General features: G+C 38.1%; 1 protein-coding gene across 3 annotated transcripts in view; it reads right to left on the bottom strand.

Annotated features, from left to right (window-relative positions):
• The window catches only part of znf385d (zinc finger protein 385D), a 105720-nt gene that overhangs the window by 63283 nt on the left and 23814 nt on the right, over positions 1–18623 (bottom strand). For all 3 annotated transcript variants that reach the window (XM_008430995.1, XM_008430994.2, XM_008430996.2), the window contains exon 2: positions 12820–12962. In XM_008430995.1, coding sequence (XP_008429217.1) covers positions 12820–12939 — 120 coding nt within the window. In that variant the 5' untranslated portion in view covers positions 12940–12962. The remainder of the gene's footprint in view (positions 1–12819; positions 12963–18623) is intronic.

Below are 18623 nucleotides of genomic sequence, written 5' to 3'. Positions count from 1 at the left end.
ATTTATTTACACACACAAACACTTTTTTAATATTCATATCTACAGGTCACATAAGTTACACAATATAAACAAACAATAAAAAAAATCCTTGAATTCTTGAATATTTGCACTAAAAACTAGACCAAAATTACTTGGTAATATTTTGTGCTTTTGCAGTGTTTAGACTGTTACACACAAACTGTTGGTTAAAATTTAACCAAAAACACAACAAATAAACTAACCTCAGAATTATACAGAATAATGACAGGAGGAAAACACTCCAATCACAGACCAGTGCTCTAAAACATTTTATAGGATTACTGAGATTACTTGGAAATGCCAAATACCTTTTGGGTCTGAAACGACCCAACCGCGAAAGTCGTAAAAGTAAATAATTTTCAGATTTTGGGTTTAAAACTCCTGAAGCGGTGATAAGTCACCCAGATTACTTGTTTGTTTTAATTAATGCCTGCTCTGACAGATGGTTTGTTACTCAGAACCATCTGTGAAGAGTGAAGACATCTTGATCTGTAATGGTGTCGATATTTACAGCTGCTGACAGCTGGAAAAAAACACTTTCAACAAAAACCAAGCAGGGGAAAGCCGGGTAGAGGCTCCAGTCTTATGTCCGAAATTAAAAGTTAGATTCAAGACAAAATATAATCTAATAAGTTTTGACAGCTTTGTAACTGTTCTTTTATAAAATGGATCAACCATGTATGGCTGAGCCACTGCAGACATTTGTTGAGAGAGAAAGCAGCAGTAGGCTAGATTGATTTTAAGACCATGATTTGCATCAAAATATTTATTTCAAGGTTTAAAAATGGACCAAACATGAACCAGACCTGAAGTCATTGTTAAATATTGTAATTGTTTTTGATTCAATAGTTTTAAATACATTGTTTTATATCTTTTTGATCATTTTATTGTACATATATATTTACTGTTGATTTTAACTCTTAAACCAATTCAACTAACTGTTAAAGCTACAGTATGTAACTTTTATTTGAATAATTTTTTACATATTTGTTATGTAAATAACTACTATACTGTCACCATGTTGTGTCAGTATAGTAGGAAACAGACAAATTGTGCTCTTCTGTCTTCTCCCATTGCTAATCAGAAACAACCAATCAGATCCAGGAGGCGGGTCTTAGCGCTGCCATATGTGAGAATGATTGACAGCGCTAAGAACCTCCCCCTGGTTCTAATTGGTTGTTTCCGGTTGGGTGTATTTCTTCAGACGGCAATATTAACTCAGGAAGGAGAAGGATTAACATTAACATTCTGAAAATAAAATTATTATGGCGTTAGTACAATCACGGTTTGTACAATTTTATGTTGTCTAAAATTCTAAATGATGCAATCTTCTTTTTGGATGGTTGTTATTTTGCTCTTCTGATTTCTATCTATATATATTTTTACATTCCTGAAATCATCAGAAATTATTGCAATTTTTTCTTTACAGAATACAAAAAGACAGAAATATCCATTAACCTGCTTACATAGATTTGCACATATTTAAACTTAAACATCATTATTTCACCTTTTGACTGATTTTTATCACTATAGTTGCCACTGTGAACATGTTTTCCACTCACTAACTTCCACTTTCCTTCGTTTCTCTCACGTTTTTTCAGAAAACCGCCATCTTGAACAATCCCCCACGACTCAGACCTCACATCTTCTTTTCATTTCAGCAGATATTTTAAACCTTTATCACCGCGTTTCTCACAGGTGGGTCTTGCCGCAGAACATGACAGATGTTTGTTTTGCAGTATTGTTTTTATGTCATACATTTGTTTTGTAGTTTTCACCACCCTGACGTGTGAATAATGCAGGAGATCGTTGCCACATGTAGAGCCCAAACCGTACCCAACAGAAGTTCCTGCAGCGCTTTCGGTGTTACTGTCAGCCTCTTCAGTCTTTTTTAATAGAAATGTTTGCAGTACTATTGTTTTAAAATATATATACAAATATAAATGGGATTCTCTCTCTGCAGACTGCAGCCCTGGATAAGGCCAACATGAAATCACTGGACGTCTTTCTTCCTTAAGCGTCATTTTATTTTTTACTTTAGTCAAGGAATCCTCCTTTGTTTTACTACGACTAATGCGGCAGGCTTTAACTCTTTTCTTTACCAGCCACAAATGTTTACCCAGCTCCTTTCTCCCTTTCATGTTAGGAACTTCCTCCTCGGTCGTGCATCTCACCATAGGGGTTTAATTTAGGTGGATTTTCAAAAAAAAAAACATCTGTTATTTTACTGCCTGACCTCATGCAGGCCTCACAGCATTTTTATATGCATTTTACATCTTGAAATAATGAAAATATTAGAAACATGGAGATGAATTCTGAGTGAAACGTAGTAAAAAGTCTGATTTAATGGTTTTTCAGTTTGTTGTCCCGGTTTTTAAGACCTGACTGTAAAGTACGGCGTATTGTTTTTAGGTTAATTCAATTTAATCGAGAGTCTAATGGTCTCCTTAGGATTAGAGTGACTCTACAAACCGCACTAATGTGGAGTAAAGTGCCTCAGCCCCGAGGATCTTTGCCTCAGCCAGGCTGCGTCAGCAGTATTATGATCATCGGCTCAACATTTGCGCTCATGCGTCCTCTGAAAACTTCTGCCAGCGTTTTGTAGCCGTCTGCAGTTTGTTCAGGTGACTTTTCCCCACAGATTTGTCAAACAAGAGGTGACAACTTCAATTAACCTCAAATCTCAAACACATCATAAAGGCTCAAACCGTTCAACATTGAAATCCTGATTTTTATTTTTATCTATTTTTATTCCCCCTCTCCAACCCAAGCCAAAATCTAAAACACGTCCTGCTGTTTTTAACTGAAACGTTCTGTGTTGAATTCCCAAATTGAGTAGTAATTCCTCTTTTAAGATGAGCACATGGGCAGTTAAAGTTGAAATATTTTGTTGTCGCCTCAAAGAACCCGGAGCACATGGCAGCAGCGTCAAATCAGAAACAGATTGTGGGCGTCTAATGTTTCTCTCCCATCTTAACCACAAGAAAAAGAAAAACAAAGTCACAGAAACAGTCTTTCTGTTTCAGACCTCCGTAAACGATCGGTTTATATCGGTGTATATTCCACAGAATTTAAACACTAAGATGAGCGCTGGGATTCGTCGGGTTGCATCAGTTCAGAGGGTTAAAAAGCCCTGCAGCCTAAAGTGAATTATCAGGGGCCGCTGCGCAGTCATGTTGGACAGAAAAGCGGTCCGGTCCAGCAGGCGTGACCCGCTGGAAGGTAATCGGCTGGCGCTGCGGTGGTCTCCAGCTTTGATCGTCCCCCTTCGTTCTGTCAGCTCACACGCTTCCCCTCAGGAACACAATTTACAGTCTATTACTGAAGATGTTTACGGCACACGGGTAAATCTGGAAACCAGACCCGAGCAACTGCAATTATTTATCGTTTGAAAGTCAGCAGAAAAAAGTATGAACAGTACTTTTTTGGTAACTATGGTAAAAACTATGGTAAACTATGTCACCAAAGGTGACATAGTTACCTTTGGTAAGTAACTATGTCACATAATTATTGATAACTATGTCATATATGTCACATAATTTGGTAACTATGTCACATAATTATTGATAACTATGTCACATATGTCACATAATTTGGTAACTATGTCACATAATTATTCAAGGCGCCATGACGGACATCTGAAGTGAGGGACGGTGTAGTGAACAGAGCGACTGAAATTGTTATCCAAAGTTGTTTCTGCCAGTTTATTCATGGCTTCTACTTGTTGGAGTCGAGCTAATTTGTCTGTGAACATAACACACCTGGTTGGGGCCCAGAGACGGCGGGATTTATAAAAGTTGTAAACAGCTAGCTTAGAAACCGACCCGTACCTCCTCCCTCCTGAATTACAGACTGCCTGAATTCACAACACATGATTTACATCACAGTCATAAACAGTGTTTCTCTTTACACCGGAGCAGCATTAAACGTACAAAAGACGAGATGCTAACCAGCTTTTTCCATACCTGCTAGCCAGGCTACATGACAGTGCAGCATTGTCTCCATGGTTACTAATGGTTAGACGCGTACCTTCTCCAAAATGCTATGTTTGACATCTTTCTAAAAATATTTATAACGTTAATCTTCTTACCTTGTAAAAAGGATAAAGTTGTCTTATGACTTTATTATAGTAATAATGGTGACCGTTCCAAAAGCAGGAAGCGGACTACAACGCAAGGCATTCTGGGCAAATACAACCAAAACAAATGCTAATGCCAGAGGGAGAAACGGCTCACAGTCTTCAGTTTTCCCTCCACAACTTTTTGTTTTATTTTAAAGAAGTTATGAATCACCTTAGGCTGCTGCCAGTTACTCAGCAGTCTGTTGCTAGGTAACCAAAGAATGATTGAGTTGCTAGGTAACCAGAGAGTGAGTTAGTAGATTCCACCAACTTTGCTTATTGCTTATTGTCCAGCCAAGAAAAATGTAGTTACAAGCAGCTTTTAAGAAGCAGAAACAAGCTTGTTTTAAGTAAATAATTCCTCCAAATTGATTTAAAAAAAGAAATAGCATCTGGTAGAATATTTAATTTATAAAAAGGTATTTTTCCCATGTTGTAAGTGAAATAATCTGCCAGCAGAACTCAAACTTTATCATCAGTGTTAAGGAATTGTTGACTTAAAACAAACTCCAACATCTTGCTGAAATGTTCCTTGTAAGTTTTGTCGTATTTCAGGTGTGTTACGATGTCTGCACTAAATAGTAGACCAAAACGGCTCACTCTTCTGTCTCTTTCTTGTTGCCGAATCCTGAATCCTACAGTAGAAATGAAGCGCATTCATCATCAGCAGACACCAGAAATCAAACCACTGGAGGTCACCGGATAAATCCTAGCTTTCAGACTCACGTTGAAGGCTCAATTTGCCTTCCTGCATCACTAAACTAATCTAAGTACAGTGACTCAGAGGTGAATGGCTGCAGCTGTCAGACAACCAACACTGTTTATACTCAAAAAACACATTAAAGTTGTTCTCAAACGGACAAAGGAGCCATTTGACTTGCCGTGTTACGTGCTTTGTCAAGGAGCACATTTCCATTAAAGCCAGTGACAGTAACACTGACTGGGCTGCGAAGGAGTCGAGAGTGCAGGAGAGAGGCCGGCGTGTCACAGGACTACAAAGCAATTTCCCACCGTGCAGATCTGAGCAGAGAATCGATGAATCACATTCCTGATTACTCTGCGGGGGGAAATGGAGTTTGTATTGTTTCTCTGAGACAAATGTAGGTTCCATGTGGGATTGATCTTATTTTCAGGACCAAAGAAAGACAACTCAAAACACACACACACACACACACACACACATCGCATCCGTCCGTCCGTCTAACACCCGGCTCTTTTAAGCTGAAACCACTTTTCCTCCTTTCACTTTTCTCTTTCATTACACTCTCAAGCTCTCCTATTCCCGGTCCTCTTCCCCCCGGTTTCCTCTCATTCTCCTCTTCGCTGTGCTTCAATTCTTTCAAGGTGGCAATTTCAATAAGTGTTCTGCGACTGAATCAATTGAAAGTTGCAGTGCAATTCTAAAAGTTCTTCAAAGCCCACTCTCTTTTTTCACCTTTTCTGCAAAACCGGCCACTGTAAGCAAGCCAGACACAAAACCTCACCAAGTACTTTTAATCTCATTTCAAATATCTTAGAACACTTGAAAAAAGACAAAACTAACTCAAAGGTGGCTTGTTTTAAGTGAATATTTCCTTAATATTGATAAAAAATACCACTTCCATTGTGAGATAATTTCACTTATAACTAGACATGTTTTCCTGTGTCATAAGTTAAATAATCTGCCAGTGAAACTGGTATCTGTCATCAATATTAAGGAGTTATTTACTTAAAACAAGCTCCTATAGGTTGTTTTAAGTAACAACCTACTTAAGTGCCTTAAGTGCCAAGTGCCTTATTCCAAGGCACTTGGAATAAGTGCCTTGGAATAAGACACTTATTCCAAGTGTAATAAGTGCCTTATTACACTTGGAATAAGGCAAAACTAACTTGCAAATAACTTTTCAGCAAGATACAAGAGTTTTTTAAGACAATAAGTCTTTAATTCTAATAAAAAGTACCAGTTCCATTGCCATTTTATTTCACCTGTAACAAGACATTTTCCCTAAAAGTGAAATAAATGTCAGATCAAGAACTTTATCATCAATATTATTATTAACTTGAAACAAGCTCCTATATCTTTCTGAAAAGTTATTTGCAAGCTAGTTTTGTCTATTTGATGCGTAAACTAGACTAAAAATGGTCAGATTCTGTGTTTATCGTGATGCATATTACATTTTAAGTTAAGAAAAAAAAGAAATAGAGATTCCAGCTGCATTAGATACGTTTTGATCAACTGTCTAGATTTAGATGTCCTTTAAGATTCAGACGCCCTGAAATGAATATTCTGCTCTGTCGCTTGTTAAGATCCAGACTCTTGATTCGCATCACTGCAGGGCCAGAAACTTGGGATGAATTTGAAGGGAATATGCTTTGATAAAACTGCGAGACGTGGAAACGTGAGCCCAGAATCTGTCAGATAGATGAGAACAAAACGATCTGGGTCCATAAATGAGCAAACGCAGTGCAAAAATAAACAGAGAAAATGGTAATGTCATGTAGGTGCTTTCAGGAAGATTTTGGATGAGGATATCAGTGGATATATTTAGTTTCTACTCCTCTGGAAAAAAAAAATTACATGTCACTTCTTTATCAGGACTCCAATATGTCAGAGAAAACCCTGCAGACAAGTTTTAATATGAAGATACTATACTGCTCAAAAAAATAAAGGGAACACTTAAACAACACAATATAACTCCAAGTAAATCAAACTTCTGTGAAATCAAACTGTCCACTTAGGAAGCAACACTGATTGACCCGACGAGGGTCCCCGTTGTCAATCAGTGTTGCTTCCTAAGTGGACAGTTTGATTTCACAGAAGTTTGATTTACTTGGAGTTATATTGTGTTGTTTAAGTGTTCCCTTTATTTTTTTGAGCAGTGTATCTTTAAAACAAAACGCACATAAGTGAGATTAAAAAAGCCACTTTTACCAAATACCAAAACCTTAACAACGCTGCGCACAGTTTCCGTCATGATGGCATCATGCTACCTGACCTGTAGCTGTCCTCTGAGGCTTTAGACGTTACTGCATGTGATAAGAATGAAAACTGTTTAGGAATAACCTCCAGCTGCGCTAATCTGCCTCATCTGCGGCTCCCAGAACCGTTTCAATTCATTTTTCCCTCTGCAGAACAGAAAACACTCCCCGCTGGAACACCATGGTCCTTCCTTAGACTCAACCACGGAGTTTATTTGACAAACAATTCATTCCCGATCACATTTCCAGATCAAAATCAATTACTTTCTCCGCTCTCTTTGTTGTTATGACCAGTTTCAATTAATTCTGGAGCTGATGCAATACAGTGCAACTTTAAAAGTTGAGCAGGTTCTTGCTATAATGAGTAAAATATGTTTGTAGATTTGATGATTCATTATTAACATGTTATTGGTGAAAGGCAGGATGGCATCACTGTTCCTTAGTCTGTTTAGTTCTTTTCAAATAAAAGCTACAATCTGACCACTGCTTTCATTTGATCCGAGTTTATAGGTTTCTGTTTTTTTCAACCAAAAGTGAACCATTTAGCATGAAAATGTAGCATCAGGGGCGTCTGCAGGACATTATTGGACAAAACTGTCACTGGACCCGACCTGCAAGAGCAGAACCACATCTCCAACGCGCATCATGTCGCACAAAACCAGCACAAACCTAAACCACACAAATACACACTAGTACTGCGCATGGACCACTATAACAGCAGACCTATTTTAATTTATTTACTTTACAAATTACATTAAACAATAAAGACGTGAAAGCAAAGCCTACCTGTGTTATTGTCATGATCGTGTTTCTGTGTATTTATTTTTAGAGTTTTTTGTGTTCAGTTTCCTTCCTGTGTCTCTGCCACTGCGCCTTCCCCGTTGATTGTTTTCCAGGTGTGTCTCATTCCCTTGATTGCCCCTGTGTATTTAGTCCCACCTGTCGTCTGTGTTCTTCGTCGGGTCCTTGTCTGTTGTCTTGTATATATAAGGAATGTCAGTAGTCGTCTTAGCTCTCCAGTCAAACTGTTAAGTCCTGGTTAGCTTAGCTCCTAGTTCAGTCTTTGTGTCAGTTGCTACCGGTAATTAGCCATGTGCTTTGTTCTTTGCCATGCTGCCTGATCTGGACTGTTCGAGCCACCTTATCATTAAACTCTTCATCATCATCACCATAACCTGGGTCTCAGCTTCTCTCCTCACCACTACCAACCACCATTCCTGACAGTTATCTCTTTTGGCAAATGCTTCAACTAGATTTAAAACCCTAGTTTTAAATCTACGGCGCTCAGGAGGAGTGCAGCAGATGTCACGGTCGGTCAACCGGGTGATCCATCAGTTCTTCAGTTCGCGAAACCAAGAAAAAAAAACCTCATAAACCGATGACCCCGTCAAAACTGCACACATGGTAAAAACCTCAGGCGGGATCCAAACGGCCGCTCTTAGAACTACAGGAAGGATCAAACTCCGCTCTTTCATTTTTAGCTCACAGAAAAAACACCAGGCAAGCAAATAAAGAAAAGTAAACTGACCAATAAGATTTAGGCTTTGGCGTCCCCATCCCAGAGACTCATACAGCTACATACAAAATGTTTTGACACAAAAGATATATTTTTATCCACAATTTCATTAATAGTAAAGAGGATCAGGTGACAAAAAATAATATTTTTTTTCTTTTTTTACTGAAATGACATACAGCCGTACAGCTGCAGGATTTAACTGTCAAGCATCCCAACCAAAAGGTAACATTTTCTTATGAAAGAAGGAAAATCAAGCATAAACGCTTTGCACTTTATTACGCCAGTAGCAATAACTCAATAATCGCATGAAGAATTAAAGCAAATTCAATAATTTCCTATAGCGTCATTTATCGTTTTTCTCTTTCTACCAAAAACTGGCTGACTAAAGTCTTCATTCTGGTGCTTTGGTCTCAACTATCCTTTTTTTGTTTTGTTTACAGAGGCTTTATAATTCATGTCATTTGTTGTTTTGTTTATTTATTTTGGATATTTAAAACATCTTCCAGTTCCAGTGTTAAACGTTCGCTATAATTTAAAGTTTATTGATATTTGAGAAAATGTTCTTGCCATTATTACCACTAACTTAGATGAAAATGGCCTCAAAACGTAACTTCAGGGACAATTTATTGTCCAGATCAATTTGTTACCATGACAGGCCTTCACTTTACTGAATTATATAACTCAACTGAACTTGTACCTCTTCTTTTTATACCGATTGCTTTATTTTTAACTACTAACCCACTTTTCTGGATAAAATGTGTTATTTTTTTAAAGACGCTCATAAAACAATCTTACATCCGGGGCCACAAGTGCCACAATTGCATAAACAAATAGGCAACTATTTAAATATGTGCTTATTTAAATAAAAAACCGGAATGCTGGCAGTAGAGTTTGCAGGAAAAACCAAAGCAGCTGCTCTCGCCTCGCCTTTGTGCTTGTTCTTCTCAAACCGAAAACTCCTCGTAAAGAAGCTTTCCACCTCATTGCTCTCTTTACACATGCACTTACATGCTTCAAGTCTTCTTCTGTGGCTTGCAGTCATATTTTCTGCAGTATCTTATTGTGTTGCGGTGCCCCACCGGGGCAAAGGGAAAAGAGAGAGAGCGAGAACAAACATCCATTCCCCGCCTCTGGCCATGGACTCCCTGATTTTTGTCTGTCACTCATCCCAGAACAAGACTGTGCAGCGCTTCGACAAGAGACTTTGGTATTATTGTCATTTCACGCAGGTGCGGACACGCTTGCACCATTTCCTCTGTTTTTTCCCTCTTTTCTCCTCCCAACACATGAGAAATGAATTTAATAGCATGTATCTTGCCATGATCAAGTGTATTCTCACTCCTGCGGTGCGTTAATGGAAGAACTGTCATCATCAGGATAGTATCATGTGTTTTTTCTTTTATTTTTCAAAAAGAAACAGGGGAACATAAATGTTTATTGAGCCCCGGAGGCACGTAAGCAAATGTGACCTCATCTGAGCCGATGTAAAGCGTCTGCTTTCAGAGGGGAGTGCAGATGGAAAGATCTGTAAATCACAGAATCCGCTCCGCTCGGTCAAACAGCTGCGTGGTTTCTGTGCACGATTACAGCACAATCACAAATCTCCAGCATCTAATGCGCTGCTTGGGCCTCACAAACGCACAATGATTTGCTTCATGTGTTTTACTGTTTTCAATCCGCAGCTCTTAAGTACGACGGCGCATTTGGGCGATGCAAAATGGAAGAGAAAAAGTAAGTAAGGAGTACATTTCTGCCAAAAATCTCCAATTTGCAGCAAAATAAAAACAAACTTGGAAATATCTATGTTTAAAAGTCACAAATTGGCTCGAAAAAAGCAAGAAAGAAATGTTCTTGTTTTTTTCTAGAAAAAAAATCTCAGTTTGATCTTTTTCTAGAACTTTTTTTACTTTTCAATCTCATAAATTGTATTATTTTGTAGAAAAAACAAGATTTTTACATTTTTCTTGTTCTTCAAGATAATTTCTGAGATTAATCTAAAAATCTAGAAGATTTCTGAGATTGATCTAAAACTTTGAGTTTTTTTCTAGCAAATGTTTGACTTTTCAATCCAGAAATTTTCTTCTTTTTTGTAGAAAAAAAACAAGACTTTCCTGTTTTTTTCTAGAAAACTTCCAATTTCCAAGTTTTTTCTTGAAAATTTCTGATACATTTTCACTTTTCAAAATTTCTCAGTTTTTCTCTAGAAGATTTATGAGATTTTTTGACAAAAATTTACTCCTCTCTTTTTTTTCTTTTTCATATATACGTTTCTAATTCAAAAATACTTTATTGATCCCAAAGGTAAATTAAGTAACTGTTATTTTATTTCAGACTTCCCCATGTTAATCAGCTGCTCCCTGTTGTAAACCACCCTGTTGCTATGGTTACGCATCATCACAATAGCAAAGTATGAAGGTCTACATAGTTCTCATGTGACATCATACTTCCAGGAACTTTGTAGCCGACAGCCATGTTGGTAGGTGTCCATAACTAACTGTCATGACAGTTGCTATGGAGTTGCCATGTCAACAGTTAGCAAGCCACATTCTCATATTGGTCGATCCCGACAGCAGCGTTTTTGTTGAAACATAATTTGGTCCAGAGTGTCAACGTACTTTCTTTTTGTTGGTTTCGAATCCACGATTCATTTATGGCTTGCACTGCGCTTGCCTACCAAGATGGCGGCTCAGTGGCGCGCCTCACTTCTGATTCAGACTTGTGGGAATAGTGTATGGTGAAAAATCTGTCCAACTAACCACAGCATCCAAAACAAGAAGAAATTGTTGTCCAAAGAAGCTGTTTTCCCCTCCAGAAAGGCAGGAATGAAAGTTTGAAATGGAAAAAAAATCTTAATAACACCATATATAATCTTTTTCCTCCACCTTGATGGTTCCTATATGACCTGATTCAGTTTCTTCAGCTTTGATTTTTTTTTTTCCACAGCTTGTTATCCCCACGTCTGTGCGACACATCAGTCCCCGGTTTAAGACTTGTGTCAGAGGCGCAGAGAATGAGCTGCATTCGGAAATCTGGAACTGTGAGGAAAGTTTGGAAAGCAAAAGACAAAAAAGAAAAAAAAACCTAAAGAAAAGTGGGATAAAACAGTAACTGTGAGAGATAAAGAGTGGAGTGTTCAAGTGTCTGTGTGCGCATGAAACCCAGAGGTGATTTCTTTGTGTTAATCCTGCACCATTTGGAGGGTTTGCAGTGTTTTACTCATTATCTGGAGAGAAGTCTGTTAAATACAGATTAGGCAGCGGAGGGATCCTGAACTTTCCCATGAAACAGAAACAATCCGTCTTCTCCTGGGTTATCGTGCTACTTCTCTGTGACGTCCCCACTCCCACTCTTTCATCTCTGTATTCCTTCCCACTTCCAACCAGCTGTGCTCCATATTTCACCCTCGCTTTCCAACAGATTTTAAATTAATCCCTTAAATTTAAGCAGAAACCTTTAGCCTTTTATCTACGTTTTTTCGTCTTCCTTGAGGAGCCATCTTTCTTTTGATAACCTCGCTGATTTTAGCTGTCACATATTTCCTCCTGATAACGTTTGACTTTCAAAACGAGACAGAAATGGATCCAAACATTCTGACTGGTCATGAATTCAGCGAGGTTCAGCCTCATGTTACGTCTGTGTTTAAGGAGGTTTCCATAGTTAGAATATCAACAACAACAACAAAAAAAAACTAATGACAGATTATCAACAGCAGATGCACAGAAGAAGGAGAAATCTTGGTATAATTTGGCGCCACATAATAAACCAAATTTGAAATAAAAGAAGACTGATTAAATTCAACATTTCACATCGGAGCAGAATTTAGAGCATTAAAGTTCAAAACCTACTAGAGTGCTTTCATCCGATCAAACCTTGAAGGAGACCTACTGTGCAAAATTTACATATATATAAAACATATATATAATATATAAAAAGGATTATATGGTTACATGAAAATCTGTAGAATGTGGCAACATTTTTATTCAATTAATCGATTAATCATCAGAATAAATGATAGATTAATTTATAACTACAGTAGATGCAAATTTAAAAAATCTGATAAAAATACAGACGCAGAAACAAAAATGTCAGCTCTGTACTGATATGATGATAAATCTATAAGGTTAATAAGCGATATTTAACCAGCGGATGACATGACGTATTTTCAAGGTCAGGAGCAGAAAGTGGAAACCTGCCATCTCTCACTCACCGTGTTGAATCCTGGGAAAAGGCTGATGGCCGAGGCGGTGTCCAGCGGGATGGGGAGGAACGGCTTCATGCCCAGCGAGGTTTGGACGGCCGGCAGGGTGGGACGCACCAGCGCAGGCATGAGGCCATTTTGACATGTGTTTCCTGCAGGAGGACGGAGCAAAAGGCAACATGTTGAGCGACTGAGCCAAAATCTATTTACCTTCCCATGAAAGCATCTTCCTATTAGATCCGAGTCATCTGTGGCATCGATATCTCCGTCCCTTCGCATCACATTTGCTGCTTTTCCAGCTATTTAGCACCTGTGCTGCTGAGGCTGCCAAGTCAAGTCATCACAGACTGGTTTAACTGGAGCCGAAGCCAGAAATGAGCACTTTTCCAGTAGGAAAGTAGGTCGCAGTTAGAAGACAAAATGTTCTTAAAGGTTTACAGCCTTTAAAACACTTTTGATTTTATAAAATTTTGAGAATTTGTCACAAATGTTTGGAATGTTTTGATCAGATTGAGGCAGAGTACCCAAAAATTGTACTCAGGTGAGAGTAGCACTGCAATATATTTTTACTCAAGTAAAACGGTATTTCCTGAATAACTGATCACAACCTGAGGTATTTAGTAATTAGGAATTACATCATCAGACTGTAGAAAATATAGAGATTTTACTCAAGTAAGAGTAGAAATAATTCATAATAAAATTACTCAAGTAGAAGTCATAAATACAGCTCAGTAAAAATACTCCGAAAAGTACATTTTATCCAAATAGTTACTCGAGTAAATGCAACTAGTTACCACCCAACTCTGACTTGTGGCATACTGTATATAAGAAAGAACTATAAACCATGAACTCTATGATGAGCACAGGACTAAATAAAAGGCAGCCAGACCACATGACACTGCCACCACCGTACTTTGGAATGTGTTTTCAGCCTTATTATCTGGTATAGAACAGACTATAAAATACAGCTGTTAGTTTATAAATCACTGAACAGTTCAGCACCACAATACATTAAAGATCTACTGCTGTTGTCATAGCAACCTTCCGCACCTCTCAGGTCTTCTGGTTCTGCTCTGCATCCCCAGAACCAGAACCACATTGTATTTTTGTCCACAAAACTTTACTAAGTGTTTTTTAGTAGTTTTTAGTGCAAATTTCTTCGTACACTTAGAAGATATTTGTACACTTAAAATAAGACTTGGTAAGGTTTTGTGTTTTTACAGTGTAAACAGTGTAAATTTGCTTCTCAAATCTGGAACAAACTTCCAGAAAACTGCAAAACAGCTGAAACACAGAGTTCCTTTGAATCCAAACTAAAAATCCCACCTGCTTGTGATTAGCAGTGAGTGGAACTTTGATCGACATATTTCATATTTATTTCCTTTATGATGGCGTTTGACCACATATAATGCTTGCTGCTGGTTTCATAATCTGTTACTGTATCATGTTTTTATGGTGTAAACCAGTTTGCCTCGTGGAAATGTGCCATGCAAATAAACTTGTCGAAAGTCAAAGAAGCAGAACAATTCAACGAAAGACGCCCTCAAAATAAGAAAAATAAAGAGCATGGCTCATGCCTCTGCAGTGACGATCTCCTTCACGACCATCGCAGCTTGTAAACACGTTTAGCGGTCGGATCATTTGTCACTTTATGCTTTTGGATTTGTTCTCAGACATCCTGCAGTAAAAAACAACAACTTTTGACTTAGTTGTGTTGGTTTGTCGTTTTTCAGAGACATTTGAGAGACATCCACTGATTTAATGAAGACAAGTTCAAGGCGGAGAAGTTAGAGAAACCTTTTGATTCAAAAAGCTTGGTTTACATTTCATTTCTAGCTGTACAACAGCCTGAAAAGGAAAACAAAGGCACAATTAAAACTTTTACTCCGCAGAAAAAGGAATTTTGCTTCTTTTTTTCTTTCACTGAAGTTAATTTTCTCACCTGTGATCACAGGAACAGAACATATTTTCTTTTAATTTACTTTCTCCTTTAGATTTTGTGCAGGTGTGGCTGCACAAACGAATCCTCTCCCTTGTAATGTATTCCTGTTTCATGCCAGCCACTAATTACAACACAACAAAGCAAAATACAACTCTATAGAGAACGCCATCTCAAAATATAATTTATAGTCGACTTGAAGAAATAAACTTTTGGAGTCCCGCCAGCTGCGTTTATAAATTGGCGTAGAATCCTTTCATTAATGATCCATAAATATTATCCAGTGTTTCTGGAAGCGCTTTATGTTCAGTTCTTAAGCTTTTCTGAGGAACATTTAAGGTTTAGAGGCCTGCAAATGTTGAGTCTGCAGGTCATGACCTTTGGGATCTTTGCACCAATTGACCCTAAAGTGGATTTAGTGCAGCGGTGGAACGTATTGTGGTACTGCGCGGGAGGTTTAATGGTAGAAACATTTGAATTCAAAGGGAAAATAACATGTAAAAATCCACTTTTTTGAGCTTTATATCATGTTACAGTGTCATTTCCTTATTAAAAACATTCCTGGAGTCTTGCTTTGATTCCTTCATATTACAGAAATCCTTTAGGTTGCAACATTTGTTACATTTTCAGCTGCTGTGGTTTGTTTTCACGCTGCACTGAGTCAAACAAATTAAAAATTAAAAACCTGTTCCCCTCCTTGCCTGTGGTGGCGCTGCAGCAGAAGGAAACGGAAGGAAACGACTTGAAAATCTTCCTTCTCCACAAAATGTAAACAAACATGGAGTAGCGTGGGATGTTAGCAGGATTTCTCTTTCTGCGTTTGGTAAAACACCATGAGCCATTTCTCCATCTTGTTCTAGACCCTCACGTTTTTTAGGTTGTTCGAACGTAAGAGAAGTGATACTTCACAATAAAATTACTCAAGTAAAAGTAATAAATATAGCTCAGTAAAAATACTCCTAAAAGTAAATTTATTCCAAATAGTTACTCAAGTAAATGTAAGTAGTTACCGCCCAACTCTGATTTTGATAGATGTGACATAGTTGGGATGTGTTTTCAGGTTTGCAACCTCCAGAGCCACATAAAGACAGATACAAAGTCAGTCTTCTATCACCTGACAAGCAACTAGATCTATTGGCAGATTATTGGCAGAAATGTCTTGTAATGAGTGAATTCATCTGTCAATGAAACTAGTACTTTTTTATCAATATTAAGGTGCCACATCAGTCTTATACAGAGCGCTTCAAACAAAGTTTTGCCAATGTTTCCAAATTAGTTTCTTTCAAGAGAAAACATATTAACCTTTAGCAAAAACTGCAGGTGTGTGTCTGTGTCTGGTTAATTTTTGGTTAAAACATGTTTGTTTTTCATTCAGCTGGTAAAAGTAAGAGTAGCGATACTTTAAAATAAATAACTGAAACCATTTACTACCAATTTCTCACTAATGGTCTACGTTATCTGGACAGAAGTTACATTTTGGGGTAATTTTATCTTTTTATAATGATTTGAAGGTGAATTCAGGCTGATAATATCTAAACTTTTTCCTAAGAGCAGGTTACGTTAGCAGGTGAAAAGTGCATTTATTGGTTTTTTTTTTCTCTGAAATCAGATGCTTGCTGAGGTGGAGCGGCCCCACAGCGAGTCTTATGAGATGATTCAACAGTTAGAGAGGCCCGGGCCACACATCTCTAGGAAAAACAAAAGTAAATACTCCAGTTTTATTGTCATGTGAGAGCGCCACGCCAGCAGAGAGCTTTCCTAACCACGAGCTGGAAACAGGACAGGGCTGATTTCAACACGTCAGGATTGAAAAGAAAATGGCAGAAAAAAAAAAAGAAAGAAACTGCCCCTGCGTTCCAAAACATTAGGAGTTAAAGAAGCTATTTCACAAAGCTATAATGAAAACCAGAGGGGAGATTTTTTTCATTTTTATCGCTGCATAACAACAGCGAAAACCTGAGCCAGCAGGCTCAAAAGCGCTGGCATCAAACCAGTGTCATGAGACAAATAAAAACAATGTTTGCCACGTTTCAGTCCCCCGGCTGTGGTTAGGGGTAAATAAAAAGCAAAAGTCATAAAAACAAGCAGAGAATTGGGAGAAGCCACAAACTGCGGGGCATTTTGTTTTTTTTCTTTCCTGCTCCATCTTTTGCTTCTTCCTCCAGCCGCCGGAGCGCTGCCATCTGTTGGAAAAAGCGCACATGCGGTCTTTCATGTGGAGGCACGTTCCGGTACCAACTTTAACAAAGCATGTCCGTCTGCAGGGATCAACCGTCGCTCGACATGCCGGCCTGACGTCAGTGCTCAGGATCGCCTCACCTTGCTAACAGCCAAATGAGCCGTCCGTCAGAGAGGGGCGCGTAGCCAAAAGCGGATCATCCAAACACAGCCGCGCTGGTGTGAGAAGTTCATCTGCAGCGATCTGACATGCGGATTTGTTTGACGGGGTTGTGTTTAGTGTACGCACTGACAGATGGGATCTGACGGGCCATCATGGCTCAGGTTTGGGGATTTTTATTTTTTCCCCTCGACCTGCAACATCATCACATGAAGCTGATTTGTTCCACCGGAGAACCACAAGAAGTCAAAGTGAAGTTTAGGATTTTTTTTCCCTCTGACACGCTCAAGAGTGGAGCTGCACTGTAAAAAAATTCTCTGATTTACGGTAAAATATCAGCAGTTGTGGTTGCCAGAATTTTATTGTATAAGTACGGTATACATGATTGTATAAATATGGCAAAATCTGTATATTTATTTATATATAAACTGTAAATATACTATATAAATATACCGCATTTATACCGTATATCGGTATATAGAATATTTACCATTTACGTAAAAAGTAAATTTACTGTATATTTACCAGAAATATACATTATACAGTACAGCATACCATGTACAGTAACATTTATTTATATGCTGCCATAGTACAGCGCATACATTTGGTAAAATGTGCCCAAATGTGCTGGAACTCCGCTTGGGGTTGCTAGGTAATGGGCTGGAACTCCGCTTGGGGTTGCTAGGTAACGGGCTGGGCTTCACTGGGGTTGCTAGGGAACGGCGCAGTGCCTGCTGATTTGTGACGGTACATTCCAAAGGTTTTTAAAATGACTAATTTTCCACACAACAAAACTATTAACTTACTGTGAAAAAGTGACTGGGTGTTTTTGTAAAGTACTTGGACTGAGTTTTAGAAGCAGTAGAAACCAAAAGGAAATAATACAAAAATTTTATATCTGAGACCTCACACCATCCTTAGTGAACAGTATGATAGCTGGGAGTCACCAGGTTGTTTATATATAACTGTTTGAACAGATTAACATGGCAGCTTCAGACTTCTGGAAATTATCCCCAAAGATGAACCAGACTCATCATCATCATCATCATCATCATCATCATCATCATCATCATCATCATCATCAGAGCTTACCCAGTCATAGTATATTTTTATTGATCAGATGTCCCTGGTTTGGGAGCACCAAATGTACAAACAGGATGCTTTTTCTGAACAAGCTGGAAACCTGGAGAATGAACACTGCAAAAACACAAAATTTTACCACGTACTTTAGATCTACTTTTTACTGAAAATATCTTAGTACACTTGAAATAACTATTTTACCAGTAATATTTCTGCAAGATATGAGAGTTTGTCTTATGTAAATATTTCCTTAATATTGATTTAAAAACAGCATTGGTTCCACTGACAGATTATTTAACTTATAACAAAACATTTTCTCCATAAGTGAAATAATCTGCCGAAGCAACTAGAAATTTTTCATCAGTATTAAGGAATCATTCACTTAAAACAAGCTTCTACATCTTACTGACAAACTAACTTAGAAGTTAGTGGCTGGGTGTTTGATTGTATATATAT

This window comes from Poecilia reticulata, linkage group LG16 (assembly GCF_000633615.1).
Source record: "Poecilia reticulata strain Guanapo linkage group LG16, Guppy_female_1.0+MT, whole genome shotgun sequence".
NCBI lineage: Eukaryota > Metazoa > Chordata > Actinopteri > Cyprinodontiformes > Poeciliidae > Poecilia > Poecilia reticulata.
This window is presented reverse-complemented; position numbering and strand designations above follow the sequence as displayed.